This window comes from Mustela lutreola, chromosome 13, assembly GCF_030435805.1.
Source record: "Mustela lutreola isolate mMusLut2 chromosome 13, mMusLut2.pri, whole genome shotgun sequence".
Taxonomy (NCBI): Eukaryota; Metazoa; Chordata; class Mammalia; order Carnivora; family Mustelidae; genus Mustela; species Mustela lutreola.
The window spans coordinates 56,612,975-56,634,979 of record NC_081302.1 but is presented as its reverse complement, the minus strand read 5'-3'; the positions used below and the strand labels follow the sequence as shown (position 1 = coordinate 56,634,979).

The window sequence follows — 22,005 nt, the reverse complement described above, 5'->3', positions numbered from 1 at the left end:
CTCTCCTTTAGATTTCTCTTGAGAGGTCAGTGCCTTTTATATATAGAATTGCATTTTTCTCACTCCAGCAAGATGAAGGGGATGTCCAGACATTCACAGATGGCAAAGATTAGAAGTCCTCACAGGCATCACAAATGGAAAAATGACCGCGTTGGACAGAAAGCAGCCGTTGGATCTGGCAGTTGCTTGGGTGATGCGAAGCCTGAAGATCCACCTGAAGCAAATTCAGACCCTCTGGGTGTTTTGGTAAACACGGATTCTGGTAAGCTGAAAGGAAAGTAGTGTGTTTATAAGTGTATAGACCGTGATGCTGAAGTTGATGCTTCACGGCATTGTTTGTGGAGAATTTAATGGCAAGTATGTAAAAAAAAAAAAAAAAAAAAAAAAAAGACTGATGCTTTTGTTTTTGTTTGTAGTAGGAGTGTCTTGTTAAAACCCTCATTTCTGAATCTTGGGGAGTAGGTGCATGAGGCAGGCAGGATGTAGAAGAAAGATGATATTTATTGGATAATTTTCATAGTATTGTGTAATCTTTGAAATGTTCTTAAGATTGTTCTGTATGGGGGCGCATGGGTGACTCAGTCGGTTAAGTGTCCAACTCTTGATTTTTGGCTCAGGTCATGATCTCAAGGTCATCAGATGGAGCCCCATGTCAGGGTTAGTGCTCAGAGGGGACTGTGCTTGGGATTTTCTCTTTCTCCCTCTGGCGCCCCCCAAGCCCCTGCACCATACTCTCACTCTCCAAAATAAATCTTTGGGGAAAAAAAAATTGTTTTGAATGTTTTGATGCTGTAGATTCAGAGTTGCTTAATTATCTTAATTTTTCCCCACCTACGAGGTGGCTAATTTCAGTGGAAGCCAGTACTGTTTATGCTGCTGAGCATGAATATGATCTCCTTGAGTAAATAATATTATTTCATTGTTTTTGATACTATTCTTCCTTAGCGTGTAGAATATCTTTATATTAGCTTTGAATTCCCTTACTCTTGCTTAATAAATTGAGAAATTAAAGGACCAGAATGCTGCTAACCACACAGAGATATCATCCAGCCTCTGAGGCTCCATTTTCCCTTCTAAAAAATGAAAATATAGGAGTACCTGGGTGGCTCAGTGGGTTAAGGCTCCTGCCTTCGGCTCAGGTCATGATCTCAGGGTCCTGGGATCAAGCCCCACGTTGGGCTTTTTGCTCAGCGGGGAGCTTGCTTCCCCCTTTCTCTCTGCCTGCATCTTTGCCTACTTGTGATCTCTATCTGTCAAATAAATAAATAAAATCTTTAAAAAAAAAAGTAAAATAAAATAAAAAATGAAAATGTAAATGTAAATATTTCTACCACCTTTCCTTCCAATATCATCATGAGGCTTTATCTTATTATATGTATTTTCTCTTCTGCAAAGGAGTAGTATTAGTGAGGGGACTGATACTAGCAGGCACTGTTTAACTCGGAAAACAATGGCTTCTGTGATAAACACATGGCAAATATTTAAACTTGTGGTTGGCAAGAAATGGAATAACTAATTCAATGACTGAATTAGGATGGAAAAGATCTTAGCATAGGGAGTGTTGGGCTAAGAATAATATATAATTTAGTTAGAATAATAATAATTATTTTAACACCAGCCAACACTTACTGAGTAAGGTACTTACAGTGCTCTACATGCTTTATACTTGTTAACTCTTTTCCTTTTACAATGCATATGTACTGTTGCTACTTGCATTTTAGAACTGAGGAACACAGGTAGGTAATTTACCTTAGCCCAGCTGTTCATTGGCAACAGTGCCAGAGTTTGAATTTAAGAGTCTGATTCCATTAGACACTGTGCTTCTTTTAAATGTGAAATCTGAATTTATCTTAAAAAAAAAAAAAATGTATAAGCCTAGGATAGTTGTGATGTGGGAGAGAGTTTAGAAAAGGCATCTTTGTATCCTTGCTGATAGCAGGGAAAAGGCAGATGACATTTGGGGCCAGAGCTGAGTTTACTCTTGGGCACTGATTTCTTTCCTTCAGAAGGTGTTAGAACCCACACACTTCTTCAGATTTACAGTGTGTGACCTTGATGATAAAAAACATCTGTATCCAAATACAAGCTTTCATGTCATCAAAATACTTGAAACACAATACAAAGACTACTGTTAAAATTAGTAAGTTACTAATCTGAAAATTATGTAATTCTTCACTTCATGCAATTCTCTAAATGAACATTTAAGGGAGTCTGTAATGTTGAATAGTCTTTATTCTGTTAGCTTTGGTAGATAGGTAATTGTTACCTTTTTCTCTCTCTTTTAATCTCTATACCTAACATGGGCCTTGAACTAATGACCCTGAGATTGAGAGTTGCATGCTCTATGGACTGAGCCAGCCAGGCCCCCTCTGTTTTCCCATTTTTTATTTTTATTTTTTAAAATATTTTATTTATTTTGGGTGAGCATGGTGATGGTATTAAGGAGGGCACGGATTGCATGGAGCACTGGGTGTTATATTCAAACAATCATGGAACACTGCATCAAAAACTAATCTTGTACTGTATGGTGACTAACATAACACACCAAAAAAAGAATTTTTTTTATTTATTTAAGAGAGAGAGGCATAGAGGGAGAGCACAGAGAGAGGGAGTGAGAGGGAGAAGCAGAGAGCCTGATGTGGGGCTCCATCCCAGGACCCTGAGATATGACCTCAGCCAAAGGCAGATGGTTAACTGACTGAACCACCCAGGTGCTCCTGTTTTCTCATTTTTAAAGAAGTATTTCAGTATATGGTAATCTGGTGAAATACCAGCATAAAGATCATTATGTATTTTGCTCTACTTAAGCCTGTATCTAGGTCTTTAGGAGATGCTTTCGATGTGAGAGATAATAGTATCTTTTATTGTCATGGTAGAAAGTGTTTAGTCAGATTCTTTTATGTCCAAGCAGTTGTATGAGAGACCTCAAGTAATTTTGTTTTGGTGTAAATGTGTAAGCCTTTACCTGTACTGAGGGTCAAAGATAGGAATACACCTATATTCAGGGTCAAAGATGATTATGTAAGTCTTGAATATAAAAATCTTACAAGTAAGTTATAAATTCATAATATTATTCATTAAGGAAATAAAAAAACCAATGATTAAGTTAGGATAACTTAATTTTGTAGGAAAGATTTTGTTTAAGTTTATATTATCCTTTATTTGGGATTTCTTCTGGATTATTTACGTTTTCCAAATCAATGTTTAGACCATTGGTTCTTCAACTTTTCACTCCAGGTATAGCTACAAAAATCTGTGTGTACCATTTTTTTTCTCATGCCTGAATATTCTCAGCATGTCTGCTCTCTTCATCTCTCAGTCTTACACTTGTTTGGAGGCAGCTTCCTTCTCCCTGGGCCAGGGTGAGCCAACCTTAAGATCAGTTGTGCTCATTATTCGGGTTTTTATTGGTGGGGCACCACTGAAATGATGTGGCCCTGTTTGTGCTCTCGGGTGGTAGTTAGTACTTTTTATCACTAATTTCACTTGTAAAATGAAGATCTCCTGATACCTTACATTTTTTTCCTTTTTTTTGGCTCAGAACCTTATCTAGATAACAGCATTCAAATTTTATTTTATTTGTTTATTTTTAATTTTTAAAAAAGATTTTATTATTTGACAGAGAGAGAGAGAGTGCAAGTAGGCAGAGCAGCAGGCAGAGGTGGAGGGAGAAGCAGGCTCCTCACTGAGCAGGGAGCCCAACATGGAGCCTGATCCCAGGACCCTCAGATCATGACCCAAGCCAGCATCACATTTTAAACAAGACAGCAGTTCTTGAGGATCTTTACAGACTTCAGATCATGCTTAGAAAATCAGTATTTTTTGTGCTGGTTGGTAGTATGTGAACTCTCATTACTAGTGCAGGTGCTTTAAACTGGGGATTGATAGTGTTTCAAAGGGAAAGCCTGTCATTTGGAGTCTCCCAATTTATCAGTTTTAAATATGGCCTGTTTTCACCAGATGATCTCAATGGTGCTGTATTTTTTTTTCTTTTTTAGTTCCTTGTGTGTTCTGCTAACTAGTTTCCTCAAGGTGTTATTGTTTTAAATCTTTTTTTTTGCTATTTCAATAGTTAGGACCACATTTATTTTGTGGCCGTTGTTTAAATGCATATACAACATGTTTTATGACTTTCCTGACCTGTGGTTTTAATAAGTGTTGTCTGAGCTAGAGGGAGAAGAGCTGGTCAGTAACGGGCGTCAAGTGTCACTGACTGAAGTGCCTCAGCGCCCACAAAATGAAAAAGACGCAATTTGTTAGTCGTTCATTACAGTGTAAATATAGCTGTTGTCATAGAACCCTGGGGGATATTAAGTTAGTTGGGCTTCTGGTGTTTAAAAGGTAAATGTTAAAATAAGAACATAAGCTAGCATATCAGCTGTTAAGAATGCTCATTGTTAATGTTTGTTTTTGAGAGTTGGACACCATTAAAGCAAGGTTTCCATTTTTTCTGGTGACTTTTTCTGCAGAATTGCATTTTCTTTAAGGTACTTAATCTGTCTATAAATCTTCTTGCGGCTAGAGCATGTAATTGTGTTTCGCTTCTTAAAGGCAATAGAAAATAGTAAGGAGATGAACGGGGAAAGACAAGTAAAGAAAGAAGATGTAGGAAGAACCCAGATGAGAGCTTTTACCACTAGTGTTTATACTTACCAAGACTCACAAAGGGAAGGTTTTTGTTTTCCTTTTTTCATTTTTTTTTTTTTTAAAGATTTTATTTATTTATCAGAGAGAGAGAGGGGGAGAGAGCAAGCACAGGCAGACAGAATGGCAGGCAGAGGCAGAGGGAGAAGCAGGCTCCCCGCCGAGAAAGGAGCCCGATGTGGGACTCGATCCCAGGACGCTGGGATCATGACCTGAGCCGAAGGCAGCTGCTCAACCAACTGAGCCACCCAGGCGTCCCCCTTTTTTCATTTTAATAGGGATTTACTTGAGGCCCTACATTCTGCTTGTCCATCATTGTAATTCAGAGAAATTTCTCCCTGACTTCAAGAAATTTATAGTCTGGTGATAAATTTTAGATTTATATGTATATATTTGGTCAGAGGGCACATGATATCTGTGTATGAGAGAGAGGTGAGATTTACTTTAGGAGAAGTGTTGCTAGGTATTTTATAATCATTCTAAAGTTTGATTTTATCGTCTTCATTGCTCCTGTCTTTTTACTGGCATGTTTTAGTTTAGAGAGGTGTTTTGGCTGTTTTTGTTAAAAAGTGAGTAAATTTTCTTCAGTATTATTTTGTTAGCCAGTACAGTGCCTTCAACATAATCTTTCCAACTGCTGACAATGCCTATATTCGAACTGCTAGTAGATCCAAGGGACTGTGGGAACAGCCCCCCACCCCCTTTTCAGATGAAACATCACTATAGGGGATGTTTTGATAGGACCAAAAGGATGATACCTCTTTTCAAAATGTTATTGTGTGTCATGGATTCCTGAAACATAACTGAGGGAGAACAACCTAGGGGAGTACTTGTTCATTTTGTGAACTCCAAACTCTTACCCAGGAGGAGACATTCCAGTACAGTGAACTTTGTGACAGTCCTGGTAGTGAATACACCAAGCATCCATATTGTGGTTTTACCATTTTCCAGTTGAAGAAACCAGAGCCTTTTGGAGAAATGATTGATTGTAGAGCTGGGACAGAGAAAATGCAAAGTGAACCTAGAGGATCTTAGTAGTGCCAGAGGGTTAGAAAGTTCTCAGAAAACAATCGGGATTGTGGGCATGTCAGAAAGATATAGGGACCAACTGGAAAGTGCCTGAATAGCCTAAGTTGGAACAACTTGAGCCACAAAGAAAATAATAATAGATTATAACCCAAAGAATTTAATAAATACCCATGAGTCCATATTGATGTGAATAAGAAATGGGGAAGGAGGGACAGATCTTTCAGAAAAATTCTAATTAATAAATGTAAAAAAAATGAAGGAATTAAAAGTCACCATTAAAACACCACAGTAATAGTTGTTTCAGGCAAAACTCACTGATGAATGGTAAAATTAGTGGCAAAAGTTTAAAACGTGGTATTTATGTAGTTTCAAAATATTGCTCACTAAATATTAGTTACTGTGGTAGTTTTTTTTTGTTTTATTTTGTTTTGTTTAAAGATTTATTTATTTGATAGAGAGAGCACAAACAGGGGAGTGGCAGGCGGGGTGGGGGAGAGGGAGAAGCAGGCTCCCCTTGGAGCAGAGAGCCCGACATGGGGCTCTATCCCAGGACTCTGGGATCATGACCCGAGCTGAAGGCAGATGCTTAATAACTGAGCCACCCAGGTGCCCCTACTGTGGTGGTTTTAACATGTCTAAATTTCTTTGATATTCATTATTCTAAGAGAGGGGAGCTTAATTCCCTTCCTCTTGAATGTGGGCTAGACTTAATGAATCATTTTTTTTTAAATGAAAGAGAAAAATCGTAACTTAATAACAAAGAAACCAGGCAGACCACCAAGAGCTCAAGATTAACATCACTCGTAATAAGTCATGTTGATGTGATGGACTCCTGGTATGAGGTGATAGGAAGGACACTACCTAAAATCCGTAGCCTCTGTGCAATCATCAAAAAACCTCAGATGGACCCTAGCTAAGGGCCATTCTTCAATAACCGGTAGTCTTCAAAAGTGTCAAGTTCATTAAAGACAAGGAAATACTGACAGATTGTCACAGATTTAGAGGAGACACAGATAAGGGGTCATGATGATTAAATATATAATATGATATGATGGATTGAATCCTGAAGCAAGAAAAGGGTATTAGTGGAAAAACTAGTGAAATCGCAGTATAGTCTGTAGTTTCGGTAGTGTTCTACCAGCATTAATTTGGTAGCTATGATAATGTGCCATGAGTATGTAAGGGAGGGGAAGCTATATAGTAGGGTGTATGGAAGTTCTCTATACTATCTCTGCAACATTCGTGTAAATCTAAAATTGTTTCAAATACAAAGTTTTTTTAAAAAAGGGAAGGCAGGAAAAGGGGCTATATGTAGGCCTATTAACGCCTTGCCCCCTGCTTCTTGAGCTGAATTGTGAGGAAACACTTTTCCTGGAGGAGAGTGATTCCTCCAGGGTTTATTTTCCTATGTTTTTCTATTACTTTTTTTTTTTTTTTTTTTTAGTTTCTCCTTTATTTTATTTTCTATTATATTCTGACTATAAAAACAAAAAACTGGAGAACATTAAAAAAAAATCTACTATCTTACAGAGATAGCCACTGCTCACATTTTGTTTTATATCCTTTTAATATTTTTTATATCACTGGTGTATGATTTTTAAAAATAAAAATGGAATCATTTTATTAATGAAAAGAAAGAAAGGAAGAAAATGGGCTTTGAATCCAGACAGAATTAGGTTTGTGTTGTGGCTCCACCTTTTCCTAGCCCTATCGTCCTGTGCCAGTTAGACTTTTTTGAATACGTCTTTACTACGTCTTTACTTATTCCCGCAAGTTTGTTCTTCAAATATTTGTTCAGCGCTTAACGTACTGTTCTAGGCTCTGAAGATACAGTACTGAACAAAGCCAAATTCTTTCCCTCCTGTAGCTCGTACTTGTTCACATCTAAGTACAACAGATAGTTGTTTAGAGTTTGCTATAACAGGGAACAGAGAAATGGAACCACAGCTGGAAGAAGATATTTGTTAGCATTATTACTGACCGTAGGACATTTTGGGAGGATGGCTTCATCTTAATAAAAGGACCTTAAGTATCTGTAGGAGCTCTTCCAGCCCAAAAGTTAAGAACTGGGATTTGGGACAAACCGTAAGAGACTCTGAATCTCACAAAACAAACTGAGGGTTGCTGAGGGGAGGGGGTTAGGGAGAGGGTGGTTGGATTATGGACATTGGGGAGGGTATGGGCTATGGTGAGCACTGTGAAGTGTGTAAACCTGGCGATTGGCGATTCACACACCTGTACCCTTGGGGCTAATAATACATTATATGTTAATTAAAAAAATAAATTAAAAAAAAAAAAAGAAATGGGATTTGGAGCCAAAATTTTGCTATTACAGGGAACAGAGAAATGGAACTGTAGGTAGAAGAAAGGGCATTTATTAGCATTATTATTAATCATAGAGACATTTTGGTAGGATGGCTTCGTTTTAATAAGGAGGATTTTATGTATCTATAGGAGAGATTCTAGCCCATTAGTTAAGAATTGGGATTTGGAGTCAGATAGCCCAGATTTAACTTTGATCCAACTGTTGTATAATTTTGTTACCTGAAGGAAAAATTACTCAGATTCTCTGAATTTTGGTTTTCTCATCTGTAATTAATAGTGAAAATTATAACCTCCTAAGGATTAATACAAGCTCATACTTTTAAAGAGCGTTACAGTCAACTGTATTGTGCTTTTTAGTATCTCTCTTGGGGTCTTAGATGAAAATAACAGTGGGGCTTATTATCTTACAGTGAGTTGAATAGTCTCTATATTAATATTGTTATAGATTTGTTTAGTCCACTAATAATTTGTATGTAGAACTGCATTATTTTTCTTTCCCCTTATTAATTCAGGAGGAAATATCATAAGCTTAAAATTGACAAGCAGCAGTTTTCAGAAGGCATGGCGCAGGATAATATGGATGGGTGGAGGGAGGAGAGGGGATTTAATTTCATCCACCAGTAGGTTGTAGTTCCTTATTCACATAGAAGTATACCCCCATTCCTACTGACCTGTTTGTTTTCCTCTAGACTGACTTGGTGAATACTAAATGCTGCCTTGAAATGTTTCATATTGGATGTGGGTTGAGCTGGTACATTACATAGACAGGTTACTTCCTGTCTTCATTCTTCAGTCAGGCTTTTTATTTTTTTATTGGTTGTTTAGACTAGATTTAATACATTTTTAGAGCTGCCAAAAACAAATGTAATAAATGGTTGCCTGAGGCTACAACTAGGCTCACTGGGCTATGATCAAACTCTGCCTTTGGCAGGCTCTTTGATACTTACTAAATTCTCTGGCTTGGCTTGTTTACTTAAATTCTTAGAAGTTCTAAATATAAACTTTGGGTGAATTCATTGCAGTATACCTCTTTGAGTAAGCCTTTATATATGGAATGGTTTAAATATTATTTGTGCTCTCAAAGCTAGTCTTAAAAACAAAAAAGGTAGGGTGCCCGGGTGGCTCAGTCAGCTAAGTGTCTACCTTTGGCTCAGGTCATGATCCCAGGGGCCTGGGATGGAGTCCCATGTCAGCTTCCCTGCTCCACAGAGATTCTGCTTCTCCCTCTGGCCCTCCTCCCATTTGTTCTTCCAATATTTCTCTCTTTTTCTTTCAAATAAAATAAAATAAAAACCAAAAAGGTACTTATATTATTTATTCCTAAATCTAATTTTTATAGCCAGTCATTCTAATCCAGTGAAATTAAATGAATTTCTGGCCTTGGCCTTCCTACTACTTTAATAAAATTAATTAATGGCACAATAGCCTAAATAAAATAAAATTAATTAGTAGCAAAAACTGTATAATTAATTTAGAGAAGGCCCAAATTTCATAACCTGTGAAGCATGGTAAGTAACTTAGCTGTGCTATAGCTGCCACTGGCCTTCTGTCTTCTCTTTGGGGCAAGTAGCTTCTCTGACCACGATGGTTTAAACCAAGGGAAAATGTCCAGGTTTCCTGAATTTTGTTTTGGGGGAAGGTTAAGGAAATGATCAGAAATGACTTTCTTTTCACTAATGTATGAACCAGTGGGGAATCTATCAGCTTTCTTTGCTCTGGTGGTAGATGTGTTTGGTATACTGTTTTACTTCTTTCCCATTCTGTTTCAGAGTCTGATAAAGAGGAGAAACCGCAAAGCACTGTTATACCCAAGGAAGTGACACCAGCCCTGTGCTCACTTATGAGCAGTTATGGCAATCTCTCAGGGTCAGACAGTGAGCCAGAAGGTAAGTCATGGGCTCAGTTGTTACAGGTGGGTTTGTTTTGTTTTGTTGCTTTTTGAATTTGGTGTATACTCTGCACCAGTAGCATCCTTTCAGGTGTGTCTTTCTGAGGACAAGATGTTTTAAGCATATTCTTTATTTCATCTTCACATTTTTCATTTGGTGTTAGCATGGGATAAAGGAAAACTTGAGAAATGAGGAAATGTATTGCTAGTCTGGGAGAAAAAGGCAAAAATAATATGACAGGATAGGAAGGGGAAGAAATAATGTTTCACTAATGGAGTCAAAGAAAATTCTAAAAGATACAGCAAAGAAAGTTAATTTCCTCTGTTTACTCTCAAGAGCCCTTGTCTTAACATATTTAGAGCACCTTTGGTCGGTGAAAAGAGGTCCTTTGTAAAAAAGTGAATGACAGAATTCCTTACATGTATGTAGAGCATTTTTTTTTATGGAGCACATTTACATAAATTACCTCATTTGGAGAACATAGTAACTCTATTCTTGTGTCAAATTAGCCTGTGTGTTTTAAAGACTGGATGAAACGAAATCCTTTCAAGGTTCTTTCTAAGTAATTGGTGATGTACAGTACAGGATATATGTCTAACCTTTAGAAATGACAACAAACCAGCTTAATCTAGCATCTTTTCTTAGAGTTACTTCAAAGTTGTATGTTGTTGATTTGTTGTAGCATGGCAATGCTAAACCCACGGTTCATATAAATAATCAGCATATGTTTAGTGAATAAGTCTTGCCCTTCTGTTGTGGAAACTTGGCTCTGCACAGTAAGTTTATTTGGGCTTTACCACCTATGAGAGAATTCACGTGTCTGTCTCTGCACTAGATGTGTACTGAAGATAAAGAATACAGGGTCTACAGGTGAGTGTGTAGAAGGAAGGGAAGATTTTAATGTAATTGGATGACGATGGTGGCACTTTTAATGTTAATTAAGCTAGAGATAATCACTGTATAGTTGGAAGATGTTGAAGGAGAACAAGTTGGCATTTACTGTGAAGGATAATGTTTAGATATATCTGTAACATAGGGATTTTTTTCTTCTTTTTTAATGGACCATGGTTTACTATGGTAGCTGTTTAAAAGCTACTTGAATTTTGAAATATAAACTACTTTGGTTTTATCAGGTATTTCTTAACAGATGGTTGCCTCTTCTTGTTTTTATTTTGATTTTAAGTATAACAGTATTTATTTCTTTACTCTTGTTTCCAGTACACTGATAGAAGATGGAGTTATTCTTTAAACACATATTACATTTCCTGCTTATCGTGTGTTTTTATGACAGGTGATAGCAATGAAAGCTGGTACCACATTACTGAATCTTATAAAAACAAGCCACACTAATGCTCTTGCTCTCTCTCCCAAGATAAAACATTTAATACTTTCATTCTCATGTCTTTTTTTGCATATGCACAAGCAGACAAACGAGGGAGTGGTAGGGAGAGGGAGAAGCAGGCTCCCTGCTGAGCAAGGAGTGCCTGAGGGACTTAATCCCAGGACCCTGGGATCATGACCTCAGCTGAAGGCAGATGCTTAACCGACTGAGCCACCCAGGAGCTGCCACCATTTTTAAATTAGAAGAAAGGAAGGAAACTGGGAGGGATCTTTTGAGGTCACTCTTTCATTTGTAGAAACTTCTGCTTAAAGAAGATAAGTTTACAAAGCTAGTATGTGAGAGAGCTGATAGAAAGCCTAGGTTTAGGGACTTAAAAATCTGAAAAAAGCCAGCTGTATTGCCTTTCATTGTAGTCATTCTCTTTGTTGTATTTAGTGTCTTACTGCACAGAAATGCATAGCTTTATCTTATAGATAAGAGAAGGTATTTATCTATTAAAAGATACATTTTATCTTACATGAATTTATTTTTACTAATTGTCTACAATGTCCTGCCTGAAGGAAAAACCCCTTGCTTATATTCCTAAGGCTTCAGAATTATTATATGTAGTTTGAATTCAGCTTTATTAAGCCATCCAGGTCACCAGCAAGTTTCCAACTTCCATTGTAAGTTCTGGGCTATGGGATAGGATATCGACACATAGGGACTTTGGAAGAAATAAACCAAAGAAATAAAGTGGGCTTTTCTGAACCATGAAATAGCATCTAGAAGGCTGCTTATTTAAGTGGATTCTAAATGGAGAGGAGCAGTTTGATTCCTCACAGATTTTTAACAATTGGATCATCATAGTTATAATCTGTCTTGACTTGGGAATCGATACAAAGGTATATAGAGTATCTTAAATGTGACCATTGCTGTTCCAGAATGAGTTTTAAACAAGGAAGGGGTCCCTCAAGAAAGACTGAAGGAAAACAAGAGGCTGTGCTTGGCTCTGGGGACATCAGAATCATTAAGATCATTAAGTTATACGTAACTTTTATACGTAACATATAAAAGAAAATTTCAGTGAGTGATATTTCCAAATGGGTTAGTTTGATATCTGTTCTGGATTTTGCATGTTAGTTTTTTGTTTTTGTTTTGCCATGTTAGAAGTTAAGCACAGTTTTGTAGCTCTCCAAATTTTTTTTTCTCAAACTGGTGTGGGCTAGGACTGGGTGTCCTCCAAATTGAAAACTCTTTTTTTTTTTTTTTAAATTAACATATAATTTATTATTAGCCCCAGGGGTACAGGTCTGTGAATCGTCAGGCTTACACACTTCACAGCACTCATTATAGCACATACCCTCCCCAGTGTCCATAACCCAACCACCCTCTCCCTCCCTCTCTACCCCTGGCAACCCTCAGTTTGTTTTGTGAGATTAAAAGTCTCTTATGGTTTGTCTCCCTCCCAATCCCATCTTGTATCATTTTGAAAACTCATTTTAAAAAGCCACAAACCAAAAGATGTGATTTATAGATTTGAAAAAATTCATTGGTTATATTTTAAATTTATTTGGATTGATAAATATTACATTAAAATATGATTCTAAGGTGGGAAATGTTGTGAGCCTCAAGAAAAATACAGAGTCTCAGTTCCTCATTCCTTAGCAGAAAATTGACAGTGTACGCTCTGATTCTTTTGACTTTTGTATTCCTGGATTGGAGGATCAATACTTTTCTTTCTTTCTTTTCTTTTTTCTTTCTTTTTTTTTTTTTTTTTTTTTAAGATTTTACTTATTTATCTGAGAGAAAGAGAGAAACTATGAGCAGGGGAGGGGCAGAGGGAGGATCAGACTCCCCACTGGTGTTCCATCCCAGGACTCCAGGTTCATGACCTGAGCCGAAGGCAGACGTTTAACCAGCTAAGCCTCCCAGGCGCCCAGAAGATTAATGCTTGAAGGGGAAGGAAATAATAGAGAGTAGTACCCTGGCTTTTCTTTTTGCCTTTTGCTACTGTTCGCATAGTTTTGAACTCTATAAACCACTTTGAATTCTTTGCTCCATTCTTATATTGTTACATTTCTCTAATTATTTTTCTTTTTTCCATCATTTTGAAGGCATATCAAAACTGTGGTCATCACAACAAATTCTTTTTTTCTTTCTTTCTTTTTTTTTTTTCTTTTCTTGGATATAGAGAGCATGCACACGCCTATGCACTCTAGTGGGTTGGAGGGGGAGAGAGGATCTCAGGTAGGCTCCATGCTCAGCTTAGAGCCCAGCATGGGGACTCAATCTCATTAACAACGCTGAAATCATGACCTGAGCTGAAATCAAGAATTGGATGCTTAGGGTGCCTGGGTGGCTCAGTGGATTAAAGCCTCTGCTTTCAGCTCAGGTCATGATCCCAGGGTCTTGGGATCAAGCCCTACATCGGGCTCTCTGCTCAGCAGGGAGCCTGCTTCCCCCTCTCTTTCTTCCTGCCTCTCTGCCTACTTGTGATCTCTGTCTGTCAAATAAATAAATAAAATCTTAAAAAAAAAAAAGTTGGATGCTTAACCAACTGAGCCACCCAGGTGCCCTGTCATAGCAAATTCTTACATAGTGCTTATTCTGTGTCAGGCCCTGTTTTATGTGCTTGACTCATCTAAGTATTATAATAACCTCATGAAGTAGGTGCCATTATTTATGAGGATATTTAGGTAGAGATAAGTAACTTGCTCCAAGATCACAACTGGTATGTGATGGAACTAGAATTTGAAGTTTGGGACCAGGGTTTGTGCTTAAAATACTTACCCTGTATTTCCCTTCTAATGCAATTAACACTTGGGTGTAAAGGTTTTGAGGGATATGATTAGACTCCTACACTTTTGTTCAGGCATTTGAACTGAGTCTCCCAACTTCTAGAATCGAACTCTTTATATCACATCAGCTTGTCAAAAATACAGAATAACCATTTTGGGGGTGAGGGGAGGGGATCCTTAAAACTTGTGAGTTTTCAACTAATCATATGGTTTTTCTTTTTTATTTTGTTAGTATGGTGAAATGCATTGATTGATTTCAAGTATCAAACCAGTCTTGTATTCTTGGAATAAAATCTACTTAGTCACAATTATTACCTTTTTAATACATTACTGGATTTGATTTACTAATAATTTATTCCATGTTCATAAAGGATTATTAGTTTGTGTTTCTCTTTTCTTGTAATGACTTTGTCTGGATTTGGTATGAGTAGGGATCTGTTTCCTTCTCCACTTCTTTTAAGGGTCTGTGTAGGATTGCTACCATTTTTTCGTGTTTGTGGAATTCAATAGTGGAGTCATTTACCTGGTATTTTTGGGGGAGGGTAGATTTTAAATTATGAATTAAATTTCTTAGTAGGTATAGGACTATTTAGATTTTCTATTTTTTCTTGTTCAGCTTTGGTAATTTGTGTTTTTCAAAAAAATTTGTTTCATCTAAGATGTCAAATTCATTGGCATACAGTTACTTAAAGATATTTTCTTGTGCTATCTGTTGGATCTATAATGATGTTTTCTCTTTGATTCCTCATATTATTAAATGGTATTTAAAAATTTTTTTTCTTGATCAGTCTTGCTAGCTGTTTGTTAATTTTATTAATCTTTTCAGAGTATACCAACTTCTGGCTTTATTGATTTTTCTCTATTGGCTGTTTCTTTCTTTTTTTTTTTTTTTTTTTTGGAAAATTTTATTTATTTATTTGACAGAGAGACAGCAAGAGAGGGAACACGAGCAGGGGAAGTGGGAGAGGGAGAAGCAGGCTCCCTGCTGAGCAGAGCAGGGATCCAGATGTAGGTAGGGCTCAATCCCAGGACCTTGGGATCGTGATCTAAGCCAAAGGCACGTGTCCAGCAACTGAGCCATCCAGGTGCCCTTCTTTTGGTTGTTTCTAATTCATTGATTTTCACTTTGTTATTTATTCCCTTCTCACTCTCTGCCTTCTGTAGTGGAAGTTCAGATAATTGATTTTAGGCTTTTCTTCATTTCTTTTTAATTTTTTTTAAACATGTTTTGTGTTTTAGATTTTTTTTTTTTTTTTAAAGATCTTACTTACTTATTTGACAGAGAGAGAGATCACAAGTAGGCAGAGAGGCAGGCAGTGAGAGAGGGGGAAGCAGGCTCCCTGCTAAGCAGAGAGCCTGATGTGGGGCTTGATCCCAGGACCCTGAGATCATGACCTGAGCCAAAGGCAGAGGCTCAAACCACTCAGACACCCAGGTGCCCCTCTTTTTAATTTTTTTAAGTTTTTAATTCTTTTCTTTTTTTCTTCATTTCTTTCTTTCTTTCTTTCTTTCTCTTTTTCTTTTTTTTTTTTAAGATTTTATTTATTTATTTGACAGAGAGATATCGCACGTAGGTAGAGAGAGAGAGGAGGAAGCAGGCTCCCCGCCAAGCAGAGAGCCCAATGCAGGACTTGGTCCCAGGATCCTGGGATCATGACCTGAGCCCAAGGCAGAGGCCCACCCACTGAGCCACCCAGGCGCCCTTTTTCTTCATTTCTAATAAAAGCAACCAAAGTTATAAATTTGCCTCCATGCATTGCTTTAGCTGCATCCTACAAATTGTTATGTTTTCATTTTTATTATTTAAAAATGTTTTCTAGGGGCGCCTGGGTGGCTCAGTGGGTTAAAGCCTCTGCCTTCGGCTCAGGTCATGATCCCGGGGTCCTGGGATCGAGCCCCTCATTGGGCTCTCTGCTCAGCAGGGAGTCTGCTTCCCTTCCTCTCTCTCTGCCTGCCTCTCTGCCTACTTGCGGTCTCTGTCAAATAAATAATAAATAAAACCTTTAAAATAAATAAAAATAATAAAAATGTTTTCTAATGTCTCTTGTGGTTTGTTCTTTAACATGTGGGTTAGTTAGATGTGTGCTGTATAGTTTCCAGAGATTTGGTGGTTTTCTAGATAGTTTTCTGTTAATGATTTTACTTTAATTCTGTTTTGGTCAGAGGGCACATTTGCACACTTACAATTTTTTTTTCCAGTTCATTGAGACTTGTTTTGTAGCCTAACACAAATGAATGTTCATGTGAACCTGACAAAAATATGTATTGGGTTGAATGTTTGTCAGTTTGAGTTCTTAGCCATACTCAGGTCTTCTCTATCCTTGCTCATTTTTTGTTTAATTTTCTTCAGTTACTGAGAGCAGTGTTAAAAGTCTCCAACCTTAATAATGGATTTGTTTGTTTCTTGTTTCAGCTCTGTGGGCTTTTGCTACATGTATAGTGAAATGCTGTTATTAGGTGTTACTGTTTTGCTTTCTTGATGAGTTGATTTCTTTATCGTTATGAAGTGCCCTTCTTTGTCCCTGGTTATAGTCCTGTTCTGAAGTCTCCTTTGTCTGATATTGATAAAACCAATCCAGCCTTTTTATAATTGGTGTATGTATGGAATTTTCTTTCCTCCTTTTACTTTTAGTCTGTGACTGGTCGCAGGCAGTCCTTGCTTTGTACTTCCTTGGTAACTGAGATTTAATCTCAGTTCTGTTTGTGAAAGCAAGAACTACCTACAATTTAAAGTTGGTTTCTTGTAGACATGACATAGTTGATCTTGTTGTTCTCTACCACCCCTCTCCACTCTGACCAATCACTCTTTTAAGTGGGATGTTTAAACTGTTTAAACATATTGTAATTATTAATATGGCTTGTTTCTTTTTGTCACACCTTTTGTTCTATTTTCCTTCTTTTCCTGCCTTTGGATTTATGCTGCCTAACTATTAGGACAGTGCAAACATAGGTTTATTTGTTGACCTCTTTATTTTACTTTTTAGGAGTTGGTCTATCTAGAGTTTATAGATATCCAACTAACAATATACTTTCAATGATGTTATACCACTTCATATAGGATTTAAGAATTTTATAGCAATATACATACATTCTCCTCTTCCATTCCTTTGTGCTGTTGTTATCAGGTTTTCCTGCAGATGTTATGAATCCTACATGCACTGTTAACTATTTTTGCTTAGAATAGTCAGTTATCTTTAAAACCTTTTTTAAACCAGAAAAAAAGGTCTTTTCTGTTTATCTACATATTGATGATTTCTGATGCTCTTCATTCCTTTGTTTCTGTCTGGTATTATTTCCTTCATAGAGATCACTTTCTGTAACTCTTTATGGTAATCTTTTCAGTTCTTGGCAGTTATATTTCTGATTTGAAAAATATGGTACTACATTGAAAATGCCTAGTTTTTATTAATAAGTAGCCAGTATTATGGCTGCTGGGGGGAGTATTATGGCTTTTTTGGTTATTTTGTAAGTTTACCTTTTTTTGGGGAGGGGGTTAATCTTTGTATTTGTTTTTCATTACTTTCAGAAGCTCCCATTAAGACTGAAGCAGACATTCTGGTGGCCGATGAGGTTCTTCATAGCAATACTCCTAAGAGACCCAGTCCCAGTGCTAAAGAGACTGCTAGGAAGTATGAGAGCCCAAAGAAAAGTTTTAAAAAGACAAAACCTAAGAGGAAAAAAGATGATCACAACTACCAAACATTATTTGAACCACGGACACACCATCCATATCTCTTGGAAATGGTAAATGATTTTTCTTTACATTCTAATCTTTGTGCTCTTCTCAAATGATAAAGATAGAGCCACTGGGTTTCCTCATGGGTTCATGCATGCATGTTTTTAAAGTTTACCAGGGACATTTGCTCCTTGAAGACTCCATTAGTGTATTTTGAAGCTGCATTTGGAGTACAGCTGATATTCAGTAAATGTGAAATAGTATACTTTTCAAAACTGCTTAAAATAAAAGGATCTGTAGAGTTAACTGATTGGTAAGGAAATATGTATTGAGGTGTACTGACATTTTTAAAGTTTCTCTTGAAATCACAACTAAACACAAAGGCAGACTGAAGGGAGAAGGAGTTTTTTTATGTGTTTATTTTGTGCATTATTGGCTTTATTCTTAGTGTGATGTGCTGAAAAATCTATTTCTTCAAATTTTAAAAGAAGCAGCAGCACATCTTTTGATTCTAAGTAATGGACATGAAGTCGTTCAAAGGTCTAGTTCTTTTGTGCTAGAAGTAATAGAAAATATTCCAAAATTTTTACTAGAGTTGTAGAACTATTGACAATGTGTGAAAGTTGTTTTTGCCCTGTCAGCTAAGTGTTTCTGCTGTAGCTGAACTGTTCTGTGGCTACACTCTTTGAGGTATTACATGTAGACACAGTTGCTTCTTATTTAAATTGATCTGGAATGGACTATCTATTTTGTAAATTTCAGTGCTTCTATAAAGTAAATAGCATTTTTATTTTATTTTATTTTATTTTTTTAAAGATTTTATTTATTTATTTGACAAATAGAGATCACAAGTAGGCAGAGAGGCAGGCAGAGAGAGAGAGAGAGAGGGAAGCAGGCTCCCTGCTGAGCAGAGAGCCCGACGTGGGGCTTGATCCCAGGACCCTGAAATCATGACTTGAGCCGAAGGCAGCGGCTTAACCCACTGAGCCACCCAGGCACCCCGTAAATTGCATTTTTAAAATACCTCCTAAGTTTTAAATTAAATCTTCTGTTCACTAGATGTTCATTCCTTTGTGAGGTCTCTCTATTGCACTAATGACATCAGGAGATAAATTGAGTGATCTTATCCTTTTTGACAAATCACAGATGATTCCTTGGTTATGTATTTCATCTAAATATGGGGGATTTTTATATTTCCATTACAATAAGCACAAAAGTGAAAAGTTACAAAAGCCCAGGAATGTTGGGATTTTTTTTACTGCTGCTTTCATCATTACTATATTTACTGTATCGGCTTATCAGTTTCTATACTGTTTGTAGCTTTGGGTTTAGGAGGATCCTCTTTGACATGATTTGTGGATCAAAGAATTGCAGACGTTTAAACCTGTATTTCCTGTCCTTTGTTACATACTCCCAGAGAGGATGCCCAATGTGAACATTTGTGCCATACAAAAAGCTAGATAATCTTGGTATAAGTTAAAAGTAAATGTTCTTATATTGTTTTTTAGCAAGATAATTTAAATATAATAATCTACTTAAATATATATTACAAATTTATTAAAAATTATGTTGTAAGTATGTAAATATATATATCTTTATTGTTCTGTTCTTTATATAGGGGAGACACATATAGTATTTTAGGATATATTTTATTTACCAGCTAATCGTTTTATTTATTATTTTTTAGCTTTTAGCTCCGGACATCCGACATGAAAGAAATGTGATTTTGCAGTGTGTTCGGTACATCATCAAAAAGGACTTTTTTGGACTTAATACTAATTCTGCAAAAACTGAAGATATATAGGTTCTGATGTTTCAGCACTCATGTGAAATAGCCCCATCTTAAAGTTAGTGGAGGAAAACCTTTTTAAAAAAACAAAACAAAACAAAAAAAAATGGATTCGTAATTAAATTGTAGGCCTCATGGGACGTTATGTTGGATTTTTAAATCTTTCCTTTGAATCTATGCAAATAAATACATAACTGATTTTTAAGACTGTGTCTGTATTGTTGGGGATGTGCATAGTTATTTGCTGGCAGAATTCTGTTATTTATATTTACTTGTATGTATTGCTGTCAGGTAAGGAAGTCTGCTCTGGTGGTTTAGTAGTAAAGAAAAAAGCTTTAAAAATGTTAAATTCAGCTAAGCAAAACTGTAGCTTAGGGAGAGAAGTATATTCATTTTGTTTTTAATGCAGGAGAACAAGAATCATTCCTTAACCATAGCAAGGGAGATTATTTAGAAAATAAACTGTATCAAATTAATATATTCAAAAGGTCTTGAAATTTAAAATTTCCCTGTTTATTTCAAAGGATATTTTGAAATTCACCTATTGGCACTAATTAAATATTTCAAATATTGAATGTTTGGAATATTAATATAGATAAGGCCTTTGAGTATGTTTAGATTCACTGAAAATGCTTGTTTTTGCTATGGTTCAGAATTGGACCTTTTAAATTTCTCTGTTGAAAACTATATAAAGCATGGTACTTAATGAAGCCCATCTAATTTACAGGCAAAACAGTAGTTTGTAAAATAAAGTAAAACCTTAGAACCAGTTTTAAGATTTAATTAAAATTCATCCTATGAGCATATCAATTGAACCCTTTTTGAATAGATCCTTTAATACCAAATATTTTTTTTTCCCAGAATTTTTTTAAAATTTTAATTTCTTTTCAGTGTAACAGAGTTCATTCACCCAGTACGCCATGCAATACATGCCCTCCATAATACCCACCACCAGGCTCCCACAACCTCCCACCCCTAACCCCTTCAAAACCCTTAGATTGTTTTTCAGAGTCCATAGTTTCTCATGGTGCATCTCCCCCTCCAATTTCCCTCAACTCCCTTCTCCTCTCCATCTTCCCGTGTCCTCCATGTTATTTGTTATGCTCCACAAATAAGTGAAAAGATATGATAATTGACTCTCTCTGCTTGACTTATTTCACTCAGCATAATCTCTTCCAGTGCTGTCCATGTTGATAAAAAAGTTGGGTATTCATCCTTTCTGATGGAGGCATAATACTCCATAGTGTATATGGACCACATCTTCCTTATCCATCCGTCCATTGAAGGGCATCTTGGTTCTTTCCACAGTTTGGCAACCGTGGCCATGGCTGCTATGAACATTGGGGTACAGATGGCCCTTCTTTTCACTACATCTGTATCTTTGGGGAAAATACCCAGTAGTGCAATTGCAGGGTCATAAGGAAGCTCTATTTTTAATTTCTTAAGAAATCTCCACACTGTTCTCCAAATTGACTGCACCAACTTGCATTCCCACCAACAGTGTAAGAGGGTTCCCCTTTCTCCACATCCCCTCCAACACAGGTTGTTTCCTATCTTGCTAATTTTGGCCATTCTAACTGGTGTAAGGTGGTATCTCAATGTGGTTTTAATTTGAATCTCCCTGATTAATACCAAAGATTTTGATCTTACGTTCTAGTCACTTGTGCTAGCTAGAGCTGGAGCTCTCCACTTTTGACTGGGATTTTTAAAAATTAGTGTGTTGTAGTTGAAAAATTGCTGTTACCTGACTGACATTGTGATTCTTGAAGTCCATAAATCTTGCCTGCAAGAAAAAGGTAAGAAAACTTATGGCAACCCTGAAGAAAGACCTCTGTAAGATCCTATCCAGAATCCTGGAGCACCTGGTATGTAACACTGTGATACTACAGACCTGAGATCAAAATTCATACTTAGGCCAGTGTTTCACCATACAGATCTTACTCTCCTTCATTCTTCTCCTCCAGTGAATCCCATGTTTTAGAAAATTACCTGTCCACCACATTACTTAATTCAGTTTATACAACACTGTTGAGTTCTTACTTAGGTGCCGACTGGAAACATGGATTGATTGAAAATATAAAAATGAATGAGGCCTTGCCTGACTTTAAGGAACTCAGTTTAATTTTTATATTATTCATAGCTGTGACTCTTAAACCAATCCATCTCATCAGAATGAAGTAACCAGTGTTACAAAACTGGGTTGATATTCTAAAACATGATTTAGTCTGTAGTTTTATCATAGGTTGGCATGCAAATTTCATAGACTTTAACTACATAAATGAATTCAGACTCTCAGGCTGCTTTCACAGACCTCTGTAACCCCAGGAATGTTCACAATCACTGCTTTAAAGGGTTTTGTGCAGGGCGCCTGGGTGGCTCAGTGGGTTAAAGCCTCTGCTTTCGGCTCAGGTCATGATCCCAGGGTCCTGGGATTGAACCTCACATCGGGCTATCTGCTCAGCAGGGAGCCTGCTTCCCTCCTCTCTGTCTCTCTCTGCCTGCTCTCTGTCTACTTGTGATCTCTCTCTGTC

The 22,005-nt window shown here is 36.9% G+C and overlaps 1 protein-coding gene across 1 annotated transcript in view; it reads left to right on the top strand.

Moving 5' to 3' along the window:
- The window catches only part of NUFIP1 (nuclear FMR1 interacting protein 1), a 46,287-nt gene extending 26,608 nt beyond the window's left edge, over positions 1-19,679 (top strand). The window contains exons 7-10 of the mRNA XM_059143933.1: positions 69-262; positions 9,768-9,884; positions 17,536-17,753; positions 19,373-19,679. Coding sequence (XP_058999916.1) covers positions 69-262; positions 9,768-9,884; positions 17,536-17,753; positions 19,373-19,489 — 646 coding nt within the window. The 3' untranslated portion in view covers positions 19,490-19,679. The remainder of the gene's footprint in view (positions 1-68; positions 263-9,767; positions 9,885-17,535; positions 17,754-19,372) is intronic.
- The last annotated feature ends 2,326 nt before the right edge of the window (positions 19,680-22,005 follow it).